The 18,724-nt window shown below is 39.1% G+C and overlaps 1 protein-coding gene across 6 annotated transcripts in view; it reads right to left on the reverse strand.

Annotated features, from left to right (window-relative positions):
- Nucleotides 1–18,724, reverse strand: part of LTBP1 (latent transforming growth factor beta binding protein 1) — a 388,845-nt gene that overhangs the window by 67,573 nt on the left and 302,548 nt on the right. For all 6 annotated transcript variants that reach the window (XM_058668099.1, XM_058668100.1, XM_058668098.1 and 3 more), the window contains 4 exons: nucleotides 16,492–16,614; nucleotides 10,572–10,694; nucleotides 8,751–8,873; nucleotides 3,012–3,134 (listed from right to left, as the gene is read on the reverse strand). In XM_058668099.1, the coding sequence (XP_058524082.1) occupies nucleotides 3,012–3,134; nucleotides 8,751–8,873; nucleotides 10,572–10,694; nucleotides 16,492–16,614 (492 nt within the window). The remainder of the gene's footprint in view (nucleotides 1–3,011; nucleotides 3,135–8,750; nucleotides 8,874–10,571; nucleotides 10,695–16,491; nucleotides 16,615–18,724) is intronic.

Here is an 18,724-nt window from a genome sequence, read left to right on the forward strand (position 1 = left end):
GAAGTGAGTTCTGAATCTCCAGTGTTTCCCACCACATTTCTAAGGAGATTATTAATAAGGAATTTCCATGGTGTCTGTATATCATCATCAGTTCTGCGGGAGGAACAGAATCTGAAGTATGCTTCCAAGAGAAAATGCCTTGGCGATATGAAACAATCTCAGAATAGTAGGTAAGGTGTAAAGGGTTTGCCCATTACACATTTTTAGTGACATATGCCCCATGGCTATTACCATTACATTGTCAGCATGAAAATGAAACTCTGAAATTTATACTTACATAGATTTCAAGCAGTCTCCCCCAGTAAAGGGGAAAAAAAGAGGAAAATCTAAACAAGGTGAGCCCATCCCCCTCCATGTAGACAGGAAATAAAACTGATGAACTAATCTTCTTCAAAGAGTTCTAGTAACTGTTTAGAGTTACATTGTTATTTGGACTTATATGCTTCAGAAAAATAAATGAATGTATTTTGGAACAGAGGAAAAAATGTGACAGAGGAATCAATAATATGCTGGGAACAGTTACTTGTGGCTGAAAGTTGATATCAACGCACAGACACAAAATGAATGTACTGAAATTTAGTATATCACAATTAATAAATCAAATGAGCGAATTAGTTTTGTATGATTGGGTTGTATAAGTTAAAGTTAAAAATCTCAATATGAAATCCCGATGCACATATTCTGAGGCTTGGTTCTGCTATCTGGCTAAAAAAAATTGAGATGACATTAGAAAATGGTTTTAAGCCCCCCCCCCAAAAAAAACTGACAAAAAAATCAACAGGATGCAATATTTATTTGCTTCTCTTGGCATTTTTACATTCTCATAAACCAAGATTCATGTTTGTTAAAACGTAAACTTTTCAGTGTCCAAGTGAAAATCCTCTAAAATAATTTTTAATCAAATGTTCCTTTTATACTGCTTTGATACAAACACATCCAACCTTTGCACTGGAAAAATTTGAAATCACCATATTGAATCCTGATGCTAAATTAATAGATTATATTAACTGAAGGACACAGCAAAGCATTTAAATGTTGGGATAAACAGGGGAGTTAATTTCAGAAGATCTGGAGGCAAAGACCTGTGCCTGGGTCTGGGCAATAGTACAGACAAAGGGAACAGCTAGCTGAGTGCCATGTTTTAGAGAAGGCACCATTTTATTCCATGAGAATACTGCTTGAGATATAAATCATGGCAGTGCACAGTAATACTGCCGTACATATTCAATCACAGCGGATGAAGAAGAATTCCAACTTTTAACTTGTTTGTACTTTGGGGATACACTATACAGTTCCATAGTGGTAGAGGAGAACTAAAAAAAAGCTTACTTAAGTACCAGGAGCGAACAGATGCAAATGTCAGTCTGAATTTTCAATAGAAAAAGCAGGCATGGATTTAGCACACCTGGCAATACATGAGACCTTGTGAGACAGGGCGAGCTGAATGTGCTGGGACAGGATCTGGACAATCTGATTATTTTCCTGCTGGTATCCAAAGCACTCAATGTACATCTTATAAGAAACAGTATCTCCATTCACAGTATTCTTTCTCTTGGCTATGAATGCAACAATAATCTGCATAGGACTTTAGGAGGAGTAATGGGAAAATATCCTTAGTTCTGATCTTAAATCTACCACTTATCAAAAGGAGCATGTCAATCACAATCTCTGAGCCTTAGTTACTCATGCAAGTAGTTATGTGAAAAGTTCCCTCTTGGGCCTGGCACGGTAGCCCTGCGGCTGAAGTCTTCACTTTGAATCCCCCAGGATCCCATATGGGCGCCGGTTCTAATCCCAGCAGCCCTGCTTCTCATCCAGCTCCCTGTCTGTGGCCTAGGAAAGCAGTCAAGGACAGCCAAAAGCCTTAGGGTCCTGCACCCGTGTGGGAGATCCAGAAGAGGCTCCTGATTCCTGGCTTCGGATCGGCTCAATTCTGGCCATTGCAGCTGCTTGAGGAGTCAATCAATGGACAGAAGATCTTCCTCTCTGTATATCTGACTTTCCAATAAAAATAAATTCTTTTTTTAAAAAAGTTCCCTCTTAAGTTGCTTTAAGAATTAAAACAGGTACTGATATTACCATCCTCAGCACATAGTAGGTACTCTATTTAAACCATTATTGTGGTTGCCCTTATTAGTACCATTGCTGAATTACTGTTATTAATATTTGTGTCTATTACACTGTTGATTCAAAGATGACATGTGACAGCTTTCTAAAAACGTGCAAACATTTCATATATCATGTTTTTTTTAAAGATTTTATTATTATTGGAAAGCCAGATATACAGAGAGACAGAGAGACAGAGAGGAAGATCTTCCATCCGACTTTTCACTCCCCAAGTGAGCCACAACGGGCCGGTACGCGCCGATCCGAAGCCGGGAACCAGGAACCTCTTTCGGGTCTCCCACACGGGTGCAGGGTCCCAAAGCTTTGGGCCGTCCTCAACTGCTTTCCCAGGCCACAAGCAGGGAGCTGGATGTGAAGTGGAGCTGCTGGGATTAGAACCGGCGCCCATATGGGATCCCGGGACTTTCAAGGTGAGGACTTTAACCGCTAGGCCACGCCGCCGGGCCCTAATGTATCATGTTGATCAAATTATCAGGAAGGGGTTTTTAGGAATAAATAAAGCACAAGTAGGCCAAGATTTTAAAAAGGAACGGAAAATGAACAGGAAGTATCCATCTGGGTCAAAATGAGACAGTTCCATGAAGGACATACAAAGCTAGAAAGGTAATTGAGAATCAAGGTTGGTCCATGGAAATAAGAGCAAAATTCAGGTGCTCAGTCACTCTAGTACCACTGCTGAAGTCATAGAGCCACATGTGCTCTGGTTAACATGGGGTTGTACATAGGACGGTTGTTTTGAGAGCACCAGTTTCCACAGGTTAATGGACATAACACAAGAAGTAAAAGCACAGAATTTCACCAGGCAATGTTGCAGAACTGAAAAATGATATTTGTAGGTAAAGACTGAAAAGAGAACGGGTGGGGAAGGACAGGGAAATAAGTACCTTGACATTCTTTATTTTCATTTATCTGGAAGCCCTCAGGACAAGTGCAATCATACGATCCTTCAGTATTAATGCAGTCACCTCCCTGGCAAGCACTTCTGTCCTCCAAGCACTCGTTGATATCTACAAGTTGATTGAAAATATAACAGATGAAATGGACAGCCTGAAATAAAACTAGACATTTTTTCTCTACACAACCAACCACATGAACGTGCTTACTACTAAGGCAAGATTTTCAACGGATGACTATTTTAAAATTTCGAGTTTTCTAAAAAATGAAACATTTTGAAAAGATTTTAGCTTTGAACAACAAAGAGAAATTTCAAATATCAAATGAAACTGGAGCAGAAAAGTCAAAATTCTTTAATAACTAGTAATAGTTGACTTGATTACGTTATTAGTGATAGAAAATAAGCTTTTTTTTAAATACCTAGAGATTTTTACCACAGTAGTTAAGATCCAGCTGTGACACCCAGTTCCCATAGTGAAGTTCTCGGGTTTGAGTTCTGGTTCTGCTTCCAATTCTAGCTACTGTGCAACACAGGAGTCATCAGGGAATGGCTCAAGTATTTGGGTTCCCGAACCCCATGTAGGAAATTTGTACTGAGTTTTGGGTTCTTGTGCTTTGCGTGGCCCAGTATGAGATGTTGTGGTGTATAAGGGAAGAACCAATGAATGGAAGACACTCTTCTCTTAAAAATGAAAATAGATAAAATATCTATTGCCAAGTATATTTTGAGCATACTTAACAGACTTGGTCTATATACACTAGCTTGCATTATACAATATTAGAAAAATTTAACACATTCAACACAGTCTCTGCTCTCAAAGTGAAATACTTGTTCAAAAAAAAAAAAACAAACTAGAGGCGGGGTTTAGCCTGGTGGCTAAGATAACCAGATTCCACATCAGTCCAAGTGCCTATGTCGGGTTCCCAGTTCTAGCTCCTGACTCATCCCTCTGCTAAGGAATGTAGATCCTAGAAAGAGGTGGTGACAGCTTAAGGGGTTGGGTTCTTGCCCCTCACAAGGGAGATGTGATCTGTCTTCCTTGCCCCTGGCTCTGGCCCAGGCCAAGCCTAGGCCACTCTAGGTATCAAGAATCAACGCAGATAGGAACTCTTTGTCTCTTTGTTTCTGCTGCTCAAATTATAAAAAAAAAAAACTATATTGTATGCATTTTTAAAACATGCAAAATATGAACTTGCTTTACAGGTACCAAAGAATTTAACACAAGGATTATTCAAAAGTGGAATTGTTTGGAAAAGCCATAGTAGAAACTTTAGGGATCAGATAAATTTAGAGAATAGATAGCACAGAAGTTAAACATACAGAAAGGCTCCACATCACCAAAGGAATCAACCTGGAGTAACAGGGTAGAAAATGGAAAAGAGAAAGGAAGAGGGACTCCTGAAGCCAAGGGGACCAGTCCGACTGAAAGCCTAGTTGAAGTCACACAGCAGCAATCAACAGGTTTAAAGTTGCCTAGACTTTAACAAATGTAAATATTTACAGCATATGTGCAACTAGAAATGGCTTATGTAGCCAATAATGAGTTCTGACAGTGAGCATGTGAGACAATTAATGACCCCTTCGCTGCACGAACACTGGGTAGATGTCTCTCCAGGGCTGTTTATTGCCACATTCACTCCTAGTCAGAGCTCATTATTTCTAACATACTCCATGAGTCCCTCCTCTGTCATGTCTGTGCAGGATTTAAATTATTAGCACTGAAGAATGCTAAGGAACAAAACCTTCTTTGTTTTCTGAGAATTTTGGCATTTTATGGCAATTCTTGCAAATAATTATGATCACTGCTAAACTCCAAGAGCAGTTTCAGGAAGAAGTGAAAATGGAGACAATTGCAGTCGTATTACATTCCCGCCACTGCCTGGTTCAAGCATGGTGACACCAAATTTAGTTTTTCTCATAAAAGCCAATCAACCAATTAACTGGTTTCTGTACCATTCACACGATTACTGAGTGCCTTATCATTTCATTGTATCAAAATAAAAACAAGTTTTTATAGTGAGTGGCGATCCAGTTTCAAATGTTTGTGCATACTAACCGGAGAACGTGGCAAATGCAACTTTAAGTCTACCAAAACAGGCTATCCATTTTTATGTGTGTGCATTCCTCTAGCTTAACTGAAGCATAATTACACACCATAAACGCACCTATTTTACAATCTGGTTCAATGAGTTGTCAGCAGTGTGGACACATGCTTGTAATCACTGTCACAGCCAAGGTCTAGGTGTTCCAACAACCCAGCCAGTTCCCTGTGTCCCTTCTGCGTTTGGCTGAGCAGCGTGTTCCTGAGATGGATCCAAGTTGTATCAATACTTCTCTCTCTCATAGCTGGGTAGTATTCCTTATGTGAATATACCAAAATGTGTTTATCCATTTTCTTTTGATGAACAGTTGGGTTATTTCCATTTTTTGGCTATTATGAATAAAGTTTCTAAAACATTCATGTGGAGGCCTTCATGTGAAAATACACTTTCATTTTCCTGGAGCAAATACTGAGAAGAACAGTTGGGTCATAATGATTATGTTTAATTTTTGCGAAACAAATCAGTCTAAAGTAGCTCACCATTTCATATGTCCACTAGGGGTATACAAGAGCCTCAATGGGTCTACATTTATTCCAAGGGCTCCAGAAGTAGCCTACTGGGTATGTATGAAGTGATCTCTATTTAGGTTAACCCCTCTTCTTTTACTCCACAGAGATGGAGACAAGGAATTGAAAAAAAACTATCTTCACTCAGTAATGCCATCCTGTCAAAAACCTCAATTCAAGAAAATATCAAGAATTTTAAAGAGTGTCAGCAACAAGAGAAACACTCCATACTCCACATATCAGAAGCGTACATTATCTTTGTTCAAACTACTTTACTTTTATTTTCATTCATTTTCACAAACAGTAACTGTCAGGGAAAACATGTTTTAAGTGTAGATTACGTGAGAGTCAGCTATCAGCTAAAGCTTTTTTAAATTTTTTTCTGAGACCTTTACCTTAGATTGGACATTGAGCCTAACCGGGATCATTCAACCTTCCCACTGGGATTAAGCAAAGACAGATTCGTACTGAATTTGAAGAAAAACCAACAGCAGGTTACACCTCCTCTCTACTAAACAGAAGCCTGCCAAGCTTACCAGTAAGCTCCAACTTGCTAAATCCCAGTCAATTTTTAGCTCTCCTCTGACACCTCGATCATGTCCATTCCTCCCCACTACTTTCTTCTCTCAAATTCTGGTTTTCCTTTTTCAATTGTCACTTTTCCCCCCCGATTCCTCTCTGCAACTTTCTATCCAATTTCTTGCTGCTGAGTATTGAAGGGCAGAGGACCTCTTTACTCTTCTAACTATACTTGAACTCCTTTGGTGACCCAGTCCAATTCCATAGCTTTAAATCCTGTCTCTGTTGATCACTCCCAGGCAAAAGTCACCCCTGGATTCTAAATGCGTAAGCTCAGCTGCCATTTGAATGCTTTCATTTGAATGTTTATTTTAGGCATGCAAACTCAAAGTGTCCCTGAGGAGCTCCTCATCTCTACCACAAAACTTGGAGCACCACGCACCTGCTATTCCTTTGAATGGACTGCTCTTCCCATAAATAATCAAACGTCATTATCTCAGGGAAATCTCTCTTCATCTCCTTATTTGACATCACTATTCCTCTGCACTCCCCGTAGACTCTACTGTTTCTCCATAAAATTTACTGTGAGGTAACAAAATATATTTCTTGTCTATGTTTTTCTGTTACACCCATCACTAGGCCATAAGCTGCTTGTGGCAGAAATGTCTGTTTAGTTTATTACTATACGCTATGTGCCTACATTAGTGACAGGTACAACTTCAATTGTAAGCAAAAATTTCTTGAATGAATGCAGGAATGAATTAATAAAAATTTGTTAAATGAACAAAGAAATGACTTTGACTTGGAGAAGAATCTCAGAAGGGAAGAAATTCTATCACTTACCACTTTAAAAAATTTTTATCCACAAGGAAATTGCCAAAAGCAAAAGGATAAAGCAAAGCTTGAGTAAGAAGTTGCCTTTTCTGTCTTTTCAAGCACCTTTCCAGGAAGTAGAAATGGAATTAATGATTGTGCCCAGAAGAAAAATTAAGTCAGGAGCAGAGTTTTGAAGACTGTAATGCCCAAGACCTCTAAGATCCAGAACAATGGAGGCCACCCACATCCACAGAGTGCTACTGTGTGCCAGCATATAGACATGAGTCCAACACTTAGGATTTTGACTCTAGAAAGAGGCTAGCAAGACAGTAGGGTAATATTGTAGAAAAATAAAGTTGCTGCCAGGGTTATTAAAGAAAATCACACATGTAAAGATAAATCCAACCAGAAGGAAGGTTCTTCCTCCCACAGCTGTGACAGGCATGTGAGCCATCAGAGCTTGCTTAATTACAGCTCACTACCATTAGGATGGGGGATTGGAAGAAGTCCTAGTTCACAATTAACAATCCCAAGTGCTAATATAGTTTCAAAGGGAGCTTTGAATTAATTGGATGGACTCCACTGCTATTTGTAACCCAGAACTTTGGGGAAATTAATCTTTAAGAGAAGAGGGTCTCGCCATACGTTCCAAAAACAGCTTTCTTAGGGAACATAATTATATTTATAAACATGTATGTTAATAATGAAGAACAAGTTGGCTAAAACAATTTTGTTTGGTTTTTCATGCAACAGACTTTTTTGAGTGACAAGCCAGGATTTTTGTTAAGATGGCTTCCCAACGAAACAGGCCAAACAGAGGAGCATGCTAACAGAACAAGATCCCTTGAGTCTTGCTCAATGACCTGGCTGCCTTCTTGGTTCGAACGGAATCAGAAGAGAAGATAGTCTAATGACCTATTCAGTTTTTCAAGTCTAGCGCACAGCTTACCACCTCTTTCATTTCTCCATGAGTGGCTCCCCTGACACAGCAGCCATTCCTGCCTTGGAATTGAGCCACCAAACTTCACCTGTATGTTACAGGGTTCCCTAAACACAATCATTCCAAGTCAGATTTTAATACACTGATCTATGGACTTTACCTACTTTTCAACAGGGTATGGATTGTAGCTTTTCATTGATGTTATTAACATTTGAGGAACATTTTCATAGTAAGATGAAATCCTAGAAGTTGATTTTCAGAGTTACTAATCACATCTTTCTTTGTCTTTGAAATGTAGCCCCAATGTCCTTGCAGAAGGGCTGGGTCCTCCCTAGCAGGAGGAGAGGGGAGCTCAGGTACTCAGGTACTCTGTGACTTGACTGTGCTAAGTTTTCCGGGCCTGAGCCATGGGAGCCAGTATAAGTGGTTAACATCTGCAACATGGAATATCCTTGAGAAATGTTTCATACGAAAAGTTCAACATTCAGTCAGAGTTTTGATATTAGAAATCTTCCAATTACCTAGAAAATTCATTTGTTTTGACTTATTTGGGAACATTGGGAAGTTGATCCTACAAAACATGACTCAAGATAAACCCTTAGGAACGGATGAAGTTAAGCATATTCTTTATTCCCGCTTAGAACAGCACAATTCTGACAGGGCTAAGCCATGCATATGACCTTCTCTGCATTATTTGTAGAACCCTGGGGAGAATGCCATATAGAGATCTCATGTCCTCCACAGTGAAGTCATAGGCTAAACTCAGGGACAGAGGCTGAGGCGACATCCAGATCTCCCTTTGCTGTAGGTATTTTCTGAAATATGAAACCAAGAGTAGTTCTCACCCTCACAGTGGTCTCCAAGCGCCGATGCTCTGTATCCATGGTCACACACACACTGGAAGGAGCCCTCGGTGTTCCTGCACTGCCCATGTGCACAGAGATGATGGTGCCTGCACTCGTCAATGTCTGTAAGCAAGAGAGCATAAAGAAACTGCAGTGGGGCCTCAAAAACATAACAAGGAGGTCAAATGATGAGGTGTATAATTAATTTAAAATCATTATGTGACATAAATTAGTGTCAAGAAAAGGCCAGTAGTGCTCCAGCAGGGAAAATTCAGGTGAACTTGGAAATGAAACAAATGAGTTAGGAGGGTCAGGTGTTGTGTCTCAGCGGGTTAAGCCTCTCTCTTTGATGGGAGAATTCCATGCGAGTGCAATTCAACTCTCAGGACTGTATTTCTGATTTGGTTCCTTGCTAATGCATGTGGAAAAGCAGTGGAAGACAGCCCAAATGCTTGGGCCCCTACCACCCACACGGAAAAACTGGATAGAGTTCCAAGATTCTGGCTGCAGCCTGGCCCACAACCTCTTGTTGTGGCTTTTGGGAGGAAACTAGCAGATGGAAGACTGAGCTTTCTCTTTCCTCCCTTCACTGCCTCCCTTCATCTTCTTTCTTTTATTCTGTCTTTAACTCTGTCTTCCCAATAAACAAGTACATAAGTAAACCTTATAAGCAACAATAAGCTATGGATATGTATCTATTAATCCCACTGTTCACTGATAGATAAAAAATCTTTTGCAGTCATCTGCAAACCTCACCTACATTTCTTGGATTTCTTCTATAGATTCAACTACCACATTCAGCTCCCTAAGGCTCTAACAGCTTCAACAAGAGCCAGAAAATAGCTTACAGGTAAAATCCAGCTCACTAGACACCGACATAAATTTTTTTTTTGTTTTGTTTTGTTTTTTAAATTATTTATTATTTAACTTCAGTAATTACATTGTATTATGTGACACAGTTACATAGATACTTGGGTTCTCCCCACCCTTCCCCAAACCCTCCCACCATGGTGGATTCCTCCGACATAAATTTTTATTAGAAAAATTAGAAAACATGACCACATTTTCATTTACCATGTGGTCATTTATAGCAAGTTTGCCAACCCCACATAAGTGGCTTATTACCTGCTATATTCAACTATTTTACTTTAGCATATTGCAAGTTTCCTAAGGTCCTAAGGGCAGAGACTATGTCTACATATCCTTTCTTATTCGTGAAATGACCTAGCATTTTATAACACATAGGCATCAGTCCATGTTCTTTGTTGGCAGACTTTATATTTGGGATGCTTGCGGGCATTTGCCTACTCTTACCGTGATTCAGCAAGATCTGACACACGCAGCAATGCCCACAAGGACCTGTGCCATCATTCTCCCCATACTGATCATTTAACTTATTATTTAGCACCTAATATGGCTTTTCCCTTTTGATAACCTAGTAGGGGATTCTGGCTCTGTTTGAACTATCTTGATGGCAACAGTCTTGAAAGGAATGAACTGTGGCTATGACACCCTTATCATGTTGTGAGTCAGTCTCTATTCTTACTGTTCACTTGTATTTACTTTCCATGCGTAGTAGTCAGCTTTCATTAAATTTCATTACATGCCTATGTCGCATGAGTAAGGAGTCACAAAATCAAACCACAAAATTTGAAGAAGACTCATAAACTCCAGAATAAACTGCTCCAATTTATCTGTACCCGTCTCTTGTCATTACACAGCAGTCACTTGGGTAGGTTACTGCTCAGTGTAGTATGTGCCTTGTTTCTCAGACCAGGCACTTTCGTGGAAGCCCCGCACTTCTTGCTGCCACACTCCTACCTTCACACTGGTCTTTAGCTGCAGACAGCTGGTACCCCTGGCCACAGGTACATCTGAAGGAGCCATCAGTATTTTTGCACTGCCCATGGACGCACAGATTCCCTTGCACACATTCATCAATATCTGTAAACATAAACAATGCCAACTGTGTTGAAAAAGAAATCATCAAGGAAAGTTCACTGTTAACTTCAATAACTTCAGGGACATTTATTCAGAAATAATGGAACTTCTCATGTGAAATATCATAAACTTGTGTAGTATCAGTTCTAGTAACCTCAGTATTGTGATCTGTTGAACAGAAATCATTATAAGATAACAAATGTGTAAGTAAAAAGGCACTTATGATACTACATTAAACTTCTTGTACTTTGGCTATAACAAAACTACATTATAAAATACTTTTGAGTTGAGATGCTAAAACCTGGAGCGCAAAATAATGCCTTACTGTTGAGCTGCATGAAAGAAGGTAGTATAAAGCTCTACCAAAAATTTGAGAAATAAAAGCCAAAATGTGGGCAGTTAAGGAAGGAATCTGACATTTCTACTTTATTTAGAAGCTGAACCATAAAGTTCAATGAGTTGTGTGAGAGAACACTGAGGTCCTTCTCAAAGACAACAAAGAAAGCCAAGAGAAACGGAGTGTGATGATTTGCTGGGATGTCAGAGAGAACGCAAGGAAGACCAATATTCAACAATGCAGTGAGAGGGCCTAGCACAATAACGTAGAAGTTAAGCTTCTTGCCTTGCACACACCGGGATCCCATATGGTTGCCGGTTCTAATCCCGGTGGCCCGCTTCCCATCCAGCTCCTTGCTTGCAGCCTGGGAATGCAGTTGAGGACGGCCCGAAGCTTTGGGACCCTGCACCCACATGGGCGACCTGGAGGAAGTTCCTGGGTCCTGGCTTTGAACTGGCTCAGTTCTAGCAGTTGTGGCCACTTGGGGAGTGAACTATGAGGACCCTGGCTAGGGATGCCCACACCCCACAGCAGAATGCTTAGGCTGTAGTCCCAGCTCCTCTCCCAATCCCAACTTTCCACTGCCATGACTCTGGGAGGCAACTGGTGACAGTTCACGTAAATGTGTCCCTACCACCCATGTGGGAGACTGGGCTTGAGTTAACAGCTCCTGTCTTTGTTCTGGCTCAGCCGGGATTTGAAATGAACCAGTTAATGTGAGAGGGCATTCATATTCACCCATTATTTCATTCTCTTTCTTCCCCTCCCTTTTCCTTTCCTCTCTTCCTCCATCCCTTTCAAAATACATAAAGCAATTTAAAAAACCACTTTGCTATGGATCTTGGCATTGAGGATAAATTATTTGTTCTAAAGGCTTTTCTATTAATATAAACAGATTTCATAGATACAGGTATAAAAAGATAACTACACTTGCATTCCTTCCTTTCTTCCTCAAACGTCCTCTTTCCTCCTTTTCCTTTCATTGTTGTAATTAAAGAATCTAACAAGTAGTACTGACTTCTTTTTTAAAGACTTTTATTTTAATTGGAAAGGCAGATTTACAAAGAGGCGAGACAAAAAGGGGTCCTCCATTAGCTGGTTTACTCCCTAAATGTTCACAATGGTTGGAATAGAGTTGATCTGAAGCCAGGTATCAGGAGCTTTTTCTGGGTCTCCCACATGGGTGCAGGTGTGCCAAGGTTCTGGGCCATCCTCTACTGCTTTCCTATGCCACAAGTGGGAGCTGAGTGGGAAGTAGAGCATCCAGGACATGAATCAGTGCCCATATGGGATCTTGGCATGTACATGGCAAGGATTTGGCCAAACAGCCATTGTGCTGGGGCCTAGCCATAATTTACTTTAAATTTTTTTTCTTTTTTCTGTTTCTCTCTTTTTCTTCCTCTTGCTCTCTCTCACTCTCGTGCTCTTGCCTGCTCTCATTCTTTCTTCCTTTCTTTCTTTTATTTGAAAGGCAGAATACAACGACATATGGAAGAGACAGAAACTCTTCCATCTTCCAGTTCATTCTTCCAAATGGTCACAATGGCTAGAACGATACCAGTCTGATTCCAAGAACCTCTTGGAAGTCTTCCATGTAGGTACAGAAGCCAAAGAACTTGGGCCACCCCACTACAGCTTTCCCAAGGACATTAGCAGGAAGCTGGATCAGAGGTTAAGCAGCTGGGTCTTGAACCAGAGGCCATATGGGTTGCTGGCATCACAGGCTAAGTTTACCTGCTACACCACTGCACCAGCTCCATTCTAGAAAAGTCATGTATTCACACAAAAGTCCAAGACTAGCTTCTTCAAAAATTTGAATACTTGTAGCAGAAAAAAAAAGTTAGTTTTCCAAATATTTCTTTGGGGCCACTATGCTGGCCTGACCTAATTAGCCATTTGTATTTTGTCTTCCCTATGTATACACAGTAAGTCAGTTTACAAGGGTTTCTGATGGTTAAACGTGGTGAGATTGAATTTCAGCATCTATATCACAGGTCTGTTGTGAAGGTTAGCAAAGGGAACAGCAAAACACACCATCCTTATACACACAGAAAGAGAAAGGAGTCCTAATTTAAAGGCAGAAATAAAGAAAATCAAGTAAAAAAGATTCTTCTTAGTGTAGGGACTTGGATATCGTAGTACAAAACTTTAAGCTGTCATCTGCAATGCCTGCATTCCATATATGAAGAACAGGTTCAAGTTCGTGGCACCTCTACTAACAAACCAGCTGCCTCATAATGTACCCTGAGAGGCAGGAGATGATGGCCTAAGTGCTTGGAGCCTTCCACCCAAGTGGCCCAACCCTGGGAATTCTGAACACTTCAGAAATGAATCAGCAGGTGCAAGATCACTTTTTCTGTCTGTGTCTCTGCCTTTCAAGAAAATGAAAATACACATTTTTAATAAGACCGATGTGTAACTGTTGTTTTCTTCTAAGGATGTTCTTTATAATGCACATGAAAGAGAATTAACTGAACATCTCTTTCCTTCAAGCACCAACAACTATGCTTCCTTAGGATCATGACATCTCTTAGCAACAAATGAGACATTAATTTTCTGAATTTAATCTTGAATATGCAAGGTGTCAGTTATTTTCTAAAATAATTTGCATAATTAATAATGTAACAAATACAAGAATTTCTTAATATCCCACAGCAATTACTTCAGTTGACTAATAAATTTATTCACTGATTACATAGCTGGTCTCTTAATTATAAACAATTTATACCAAGTACTGACAAGGAAGTTCAATATGCAAACAGAATTTCACTTTCAGAGTTCTTACACACCTTCCCAACAATCCATCAGCTTTGGGAAAACGGGGCAGCAAAGGTCAGCCTACATTGTAATTTTCTTCAACACAGTCTACACAATACTTGAGATACCAGTTCATTAACCTAAAACCAACAATAGCTCTTGTAGTTGGTTGGATCTCACAGAATGTCTGACAAGTTTTAGTGCTTGGGCTTGTGTTGACATTCTCATGGATGACAAACTGAGCATTCCCATTAAAGATGTCTGCGGCAAGGAGATACTCTCCATTCCAAGTACAGTCAGGATATGCCAGACATCTTACATAAGCTATTCAGTTATGTTGGGAATAGCATCAGAAGTAATTCATCATAAGTAATGCCACATTTTTAATTACTTAGTGTAGCCCAGTTATTTTGCACAAGGTGATCTCCAGGTCTTTAAACCAACCAAGAAGGAATAGAGACAGCTAAATTCTAGAGACAAAAACAATTTTTTTTCCTACTGAGGGACAAAACTTTTGAGACAAAAGAAAGCTTTCTAATAAAACATGCTTGCTAGACAAATAAGTTCTTATTTCTGTGCCAAGAGATGAATAGAAAACAGTATTCCTTATGAAAACCATTGTCTTTAAGGGAATTCTGGACACACTGCTGTGACAAGTCCAGCTCAGTCAAAATACATACTATCTCTAGATATTGATAAGTTTAGGACATTCAAGGCTAACACGTATATATACAACCACTGTAAGAACAATTCTTGGAGGAAAAGGATGCATGTGAAAGGCAGGATTACCATGAGCAAGTGCCTCAGTCAAAACAGGCATGGGCTTTTCCTATTGAGGTTGGGATATCAAGGTGAAAGAGTCACAGAATACAAACTGAAAAATGCAATAATGTCAAACAAATCTGGAATATGGGAATGGGTACAGACGACAAGTATTTTCCAAAACAAAAATAAAAAAACAAAACCAAATTGGGTGAGAAGAACGAGGCAGACAGGAAAGATAACAAATGACTGGACACAAAAATAGACAAGATACGGAATTTAAATAAAGATGAGCAGTGACTTCTAAAACTTGAGACCTTCAAGTGTAAGGGGCAGGGAGAGAACACCTTTTAGAAAATGTTCATGTTCAATTTGGTCTGAGGTGACACCGAGGTCAAAGAGTCATTTGGAAAGCTGTGGATGTGGCTCAGGGATGTGTCCATTTGAGATGCTCTCCTTGAGTGGATGCAATCCTGTTGGACAAAAGGAGTGAGGCACGAAAGGCAGATGCCCTCAACTTCCTGGCCACCCACCAGAGGAACAGGCTTCAATTCTTAAAGACATCAAGAGACTGACTTACTGGTTGCCTACCACAATGAGAAATTAATTAATACCTAACACTAATATTTGAATGTTCATATTCCCTACAATTTTTTTCTTTTGAAAGAACACATCTTGTAAGAGAAGTGGAATAAAACAGAAAAGAAACTTTTCATAGGTTTCACCAAAGGGAAATATTAAAGCTTTAAAGAAAGTATTATAAAAGGAAATATTAAGTAAATTTTGGCCAAGTTACAAGAAAAGGTCTAATGCACATACAAACACACACACCTCAAAATTATACTTTATCTAAAACTTATCTGAGAATCCAAAATGGGAAAAGATAGGAACAGGAATCTGCAGAAATGGTTAATAAATATATGAAATAAATGCCTAATATTTGGAAGTAGTTAATGAATATTAAAGGGAATGAGCACATGAAGATTAAATCTTTTTAGCATTAAGGGAGATGTACATGTAGAAATAAAATTAATGCTCTATAAAATAGTAAAAAGAGTTTCAGAACATATTGCTCAAGAATTTCATAATTATGAACAAATAATTCTAAAATTCAAACATTTTGGGGAAACACTTATTTTTACATAATAAATGAGCAGTTGAAAAAAAGTGCTTGCTGAATACCTAAAGAACAAAAAAAACCCTATAAGATAGCCACATAGAATACTATGCAGCTGGGTTAGGCAGCGTGGCCTAGTGGCTAAGGTCCTCGCCTTGATCCCATATGGCTGCTGGTTCTAATCCCGGCAGCTCCACTTCCTCTCTGTCTCTCCTCCTCTCAGTATATCTGACTTTGTAATAAAAATAAAATAAGTCTTTTTTTTTAAAAAAAGAATACTATGCAGCCTCTAAAACTGTCCAAAGAATCATTAGTGAAAGGAAAAATGCCTATGACATACCATTGACAAAAATTAGGACATAAGATGGTACACCTTTATGTATCAAACCATCAACTGTAGGTATTTGTGAGTGAAATAGTGAGAACATATTGTTTTCCTTTTTTACCTTTCCTGAATATTCTATATTTTATACAACATGTATTTGATGATTTTTAGTAGGAGTTTTATTAAGATATAATTCATACACAATTCAAAGTACATAATTCAACGATATTTCAAACATTGTGCAAATACATGTAAGTGTCAGAGAAACAATTCTAAAAAGTTGATTGCTCAGAGACACTGTCTAAACTATACTGGTTTTTCTGAATGTAAATAGATAAGGTCTACATTCCGGTACAATGAGGACTGTCTCTCGAAGACATTAGCCAGAATGTGTCCCAAGGGACTCACATATAGTAAGTACAAACAGCCTGGTTCCCTGTCACAGGGCTACTTGTTCCGTACCTAGATGTAGTTCAAGGGAACATTTGAGCGAAGTGTTTACCTTTACAGTGCTTGTGGTCTGGAGTTGGGCCATAGCCCTTGTGGCACGAACACATGTAGGAGCCTTCCAGGTTGGAGCAGGTACCATTCCTGCAGATGTTTCGTTCCAGGCACTCGTCCACATCTTCAAGAGTGTTGCATAATTGAAAAGAACAAGAAAATCTGAGTGAAGTTAAATTTTAATAGAAATGAAGTCAACTTTTAAAAGACGAGACAGAATCTTAAAGGTGGCTCCAACGTGCTAGCTATTCTGATGATGCTGCTGTGCCTAAACTCACCTTCTCCAAGTCACTCAAAAAGCATCAAATATGCCCATGAATATATTCAAGAAGGAAGGAGGGCTTTGGTGGAAGAAGGAGTGAGAATGCAGTTTTAAGGCAGCATGCCCTATAAATAAAATTTTCTAAAAATTCCAAGGTTGGCTGAGATCTAATTAAGGAATTCTGACTTCAGTAGAAATGGAGGGTTTAAAATTCATAGATAGGAATTGCCACTCGGCAAGTTTAATTTTTCCCACAGTAAAGTGAAAAGGATTTCAGAAAAAAAAATGCTTATAAAATGATGGCAATGAATTCATACCAAATCCAACAGAGGAGACCAACACATGTCTACTGGGCAATCAGGAGACAGAATACAGGCTCAAGAAGTAGAAAAATACCAATAGTAGTTGTAATCAAAATAATGGTTATCACTTAGGAAGCATTTACTGCATGTAAACACTAAAGGCTTGCTCATCCTATCAAAGTCTACATGAGCTAATCCAAGGCCACCCAGTTTGAAAATGGTGATTCTGAAACTTGAATCCACAGCCCATTAATGTAATCTGAATTTTAAACTTCTATCACAGGCAGTTAAGTCTACTGATAGAACAGATACAAGGTAATTACAAATGCTTGCTTCTACTAGCTGATCGCCATAGTATTTAGTGTCAGGTAGTCACCTAGGCGTTCACTGATTTCATCCAACAGCCATGAAACTGCTACTGGAATCCTGTTTATTCAAAGAAAAAAGTGAATTTTATTCCTATGTGAATGCCCCTCAGCCAATCCACTGTGAACTGTGATGACAGACACTAATGTGGCATCAGTAATCAAAAACTCGGAGGAAAAAGTAAATCACAAAGTGCTTAAACTGCATACACAAAATTATCCTTAATTTGACAATGGTCTATAATGTAATCAAAGCATCTTAAGCATAAGGGTAAGAAAGGAGAATGGAAAGGCTTTTTCGCAACTATTTCATCTTGTGATGTTCACCTCACCATGAAGGCCGAAAGCTCTCCATCCTTTTAAGGCAGTCACCAGCACATTGACAGTGAAGACAGATCTAGTCTTAATTCAGCAATCCACAGTTCTGGCTGCATTTATTTGCAGTGTACTTCACGGGAACTCGTCTTTCTTACCATAAAATACCAAGCAAACATGGTCAAGGACCATACTTGCATGATCACTTGTACATGTTGCATAATGAAAGGAGCCAAGCAACTGCCACTATGTAAGTGCTCTGTCACTTTCAATAATTACCACTAATTATGGTGAACTAATCATAATCCACGATAATAAAAATAGCACTTCCAGACTATCTCATTACCCACCCTTTATTTGGCGATGAGAATCTACTTTTGTAAACACTGAAGACAAACATTTTGTAAGAAGAGGCCAAGTTTTGGAGCCAAAGTAAATAATGGAATGGAGTGAGCCTAGACGCCAGGCATGAAAATTCCAGACAGCAATGGGAAAATGTCACTTCTAATATCTGGTTTGGCTTCAAAAACACTAACAAGTTCAGAAACGTAATGGTTGTTCTCTTTAATTGTTCATACATTAGGGAAAGTGATTTATAGGGCTACAAAGTTTAATGGCAAAATGCATTTTTAGATCACATTTTCTCTAGTTAAATTAACAGACATCGCAGATTACCACTCATGAAATACTAATAAAACTTCTATTTTTTTCTATGCTGCTACCGTGATTAACAATGAGGCAGAATGCCTTGAACTATCTAAGAGCAGTCTGATGTGTTTATTATTTACTTGTCGTAGACATAACTGTATGAAACCAGAATCCCATCAAGCCAATCATTTTCTGACAGGTAGTATAGTCTAAATGGGATGAGTACACAGTTAACTCTCACTACAGAACACAAAGAGACAAGGAAGACATCTAGACAGAAAATGCACAAACACCCATACTTAGTGGATGCAGGTGGGGTAAAACAAACTCAGCATTACATCT

This window comes from Ochotona princeps, chromosome 8 (genome assembly GCF_030435755.1).
Source record: "Ochotona princeps isolate mOchPri1 chromosome 8, mOchPri1.hap1, whole genome shotgun sequence".
NCBI lineage: Eukaryota > Metazoa > Chordata > Mammalia > Lagomorpha > Ochotonidae > Ochotona > Ochotona princeps.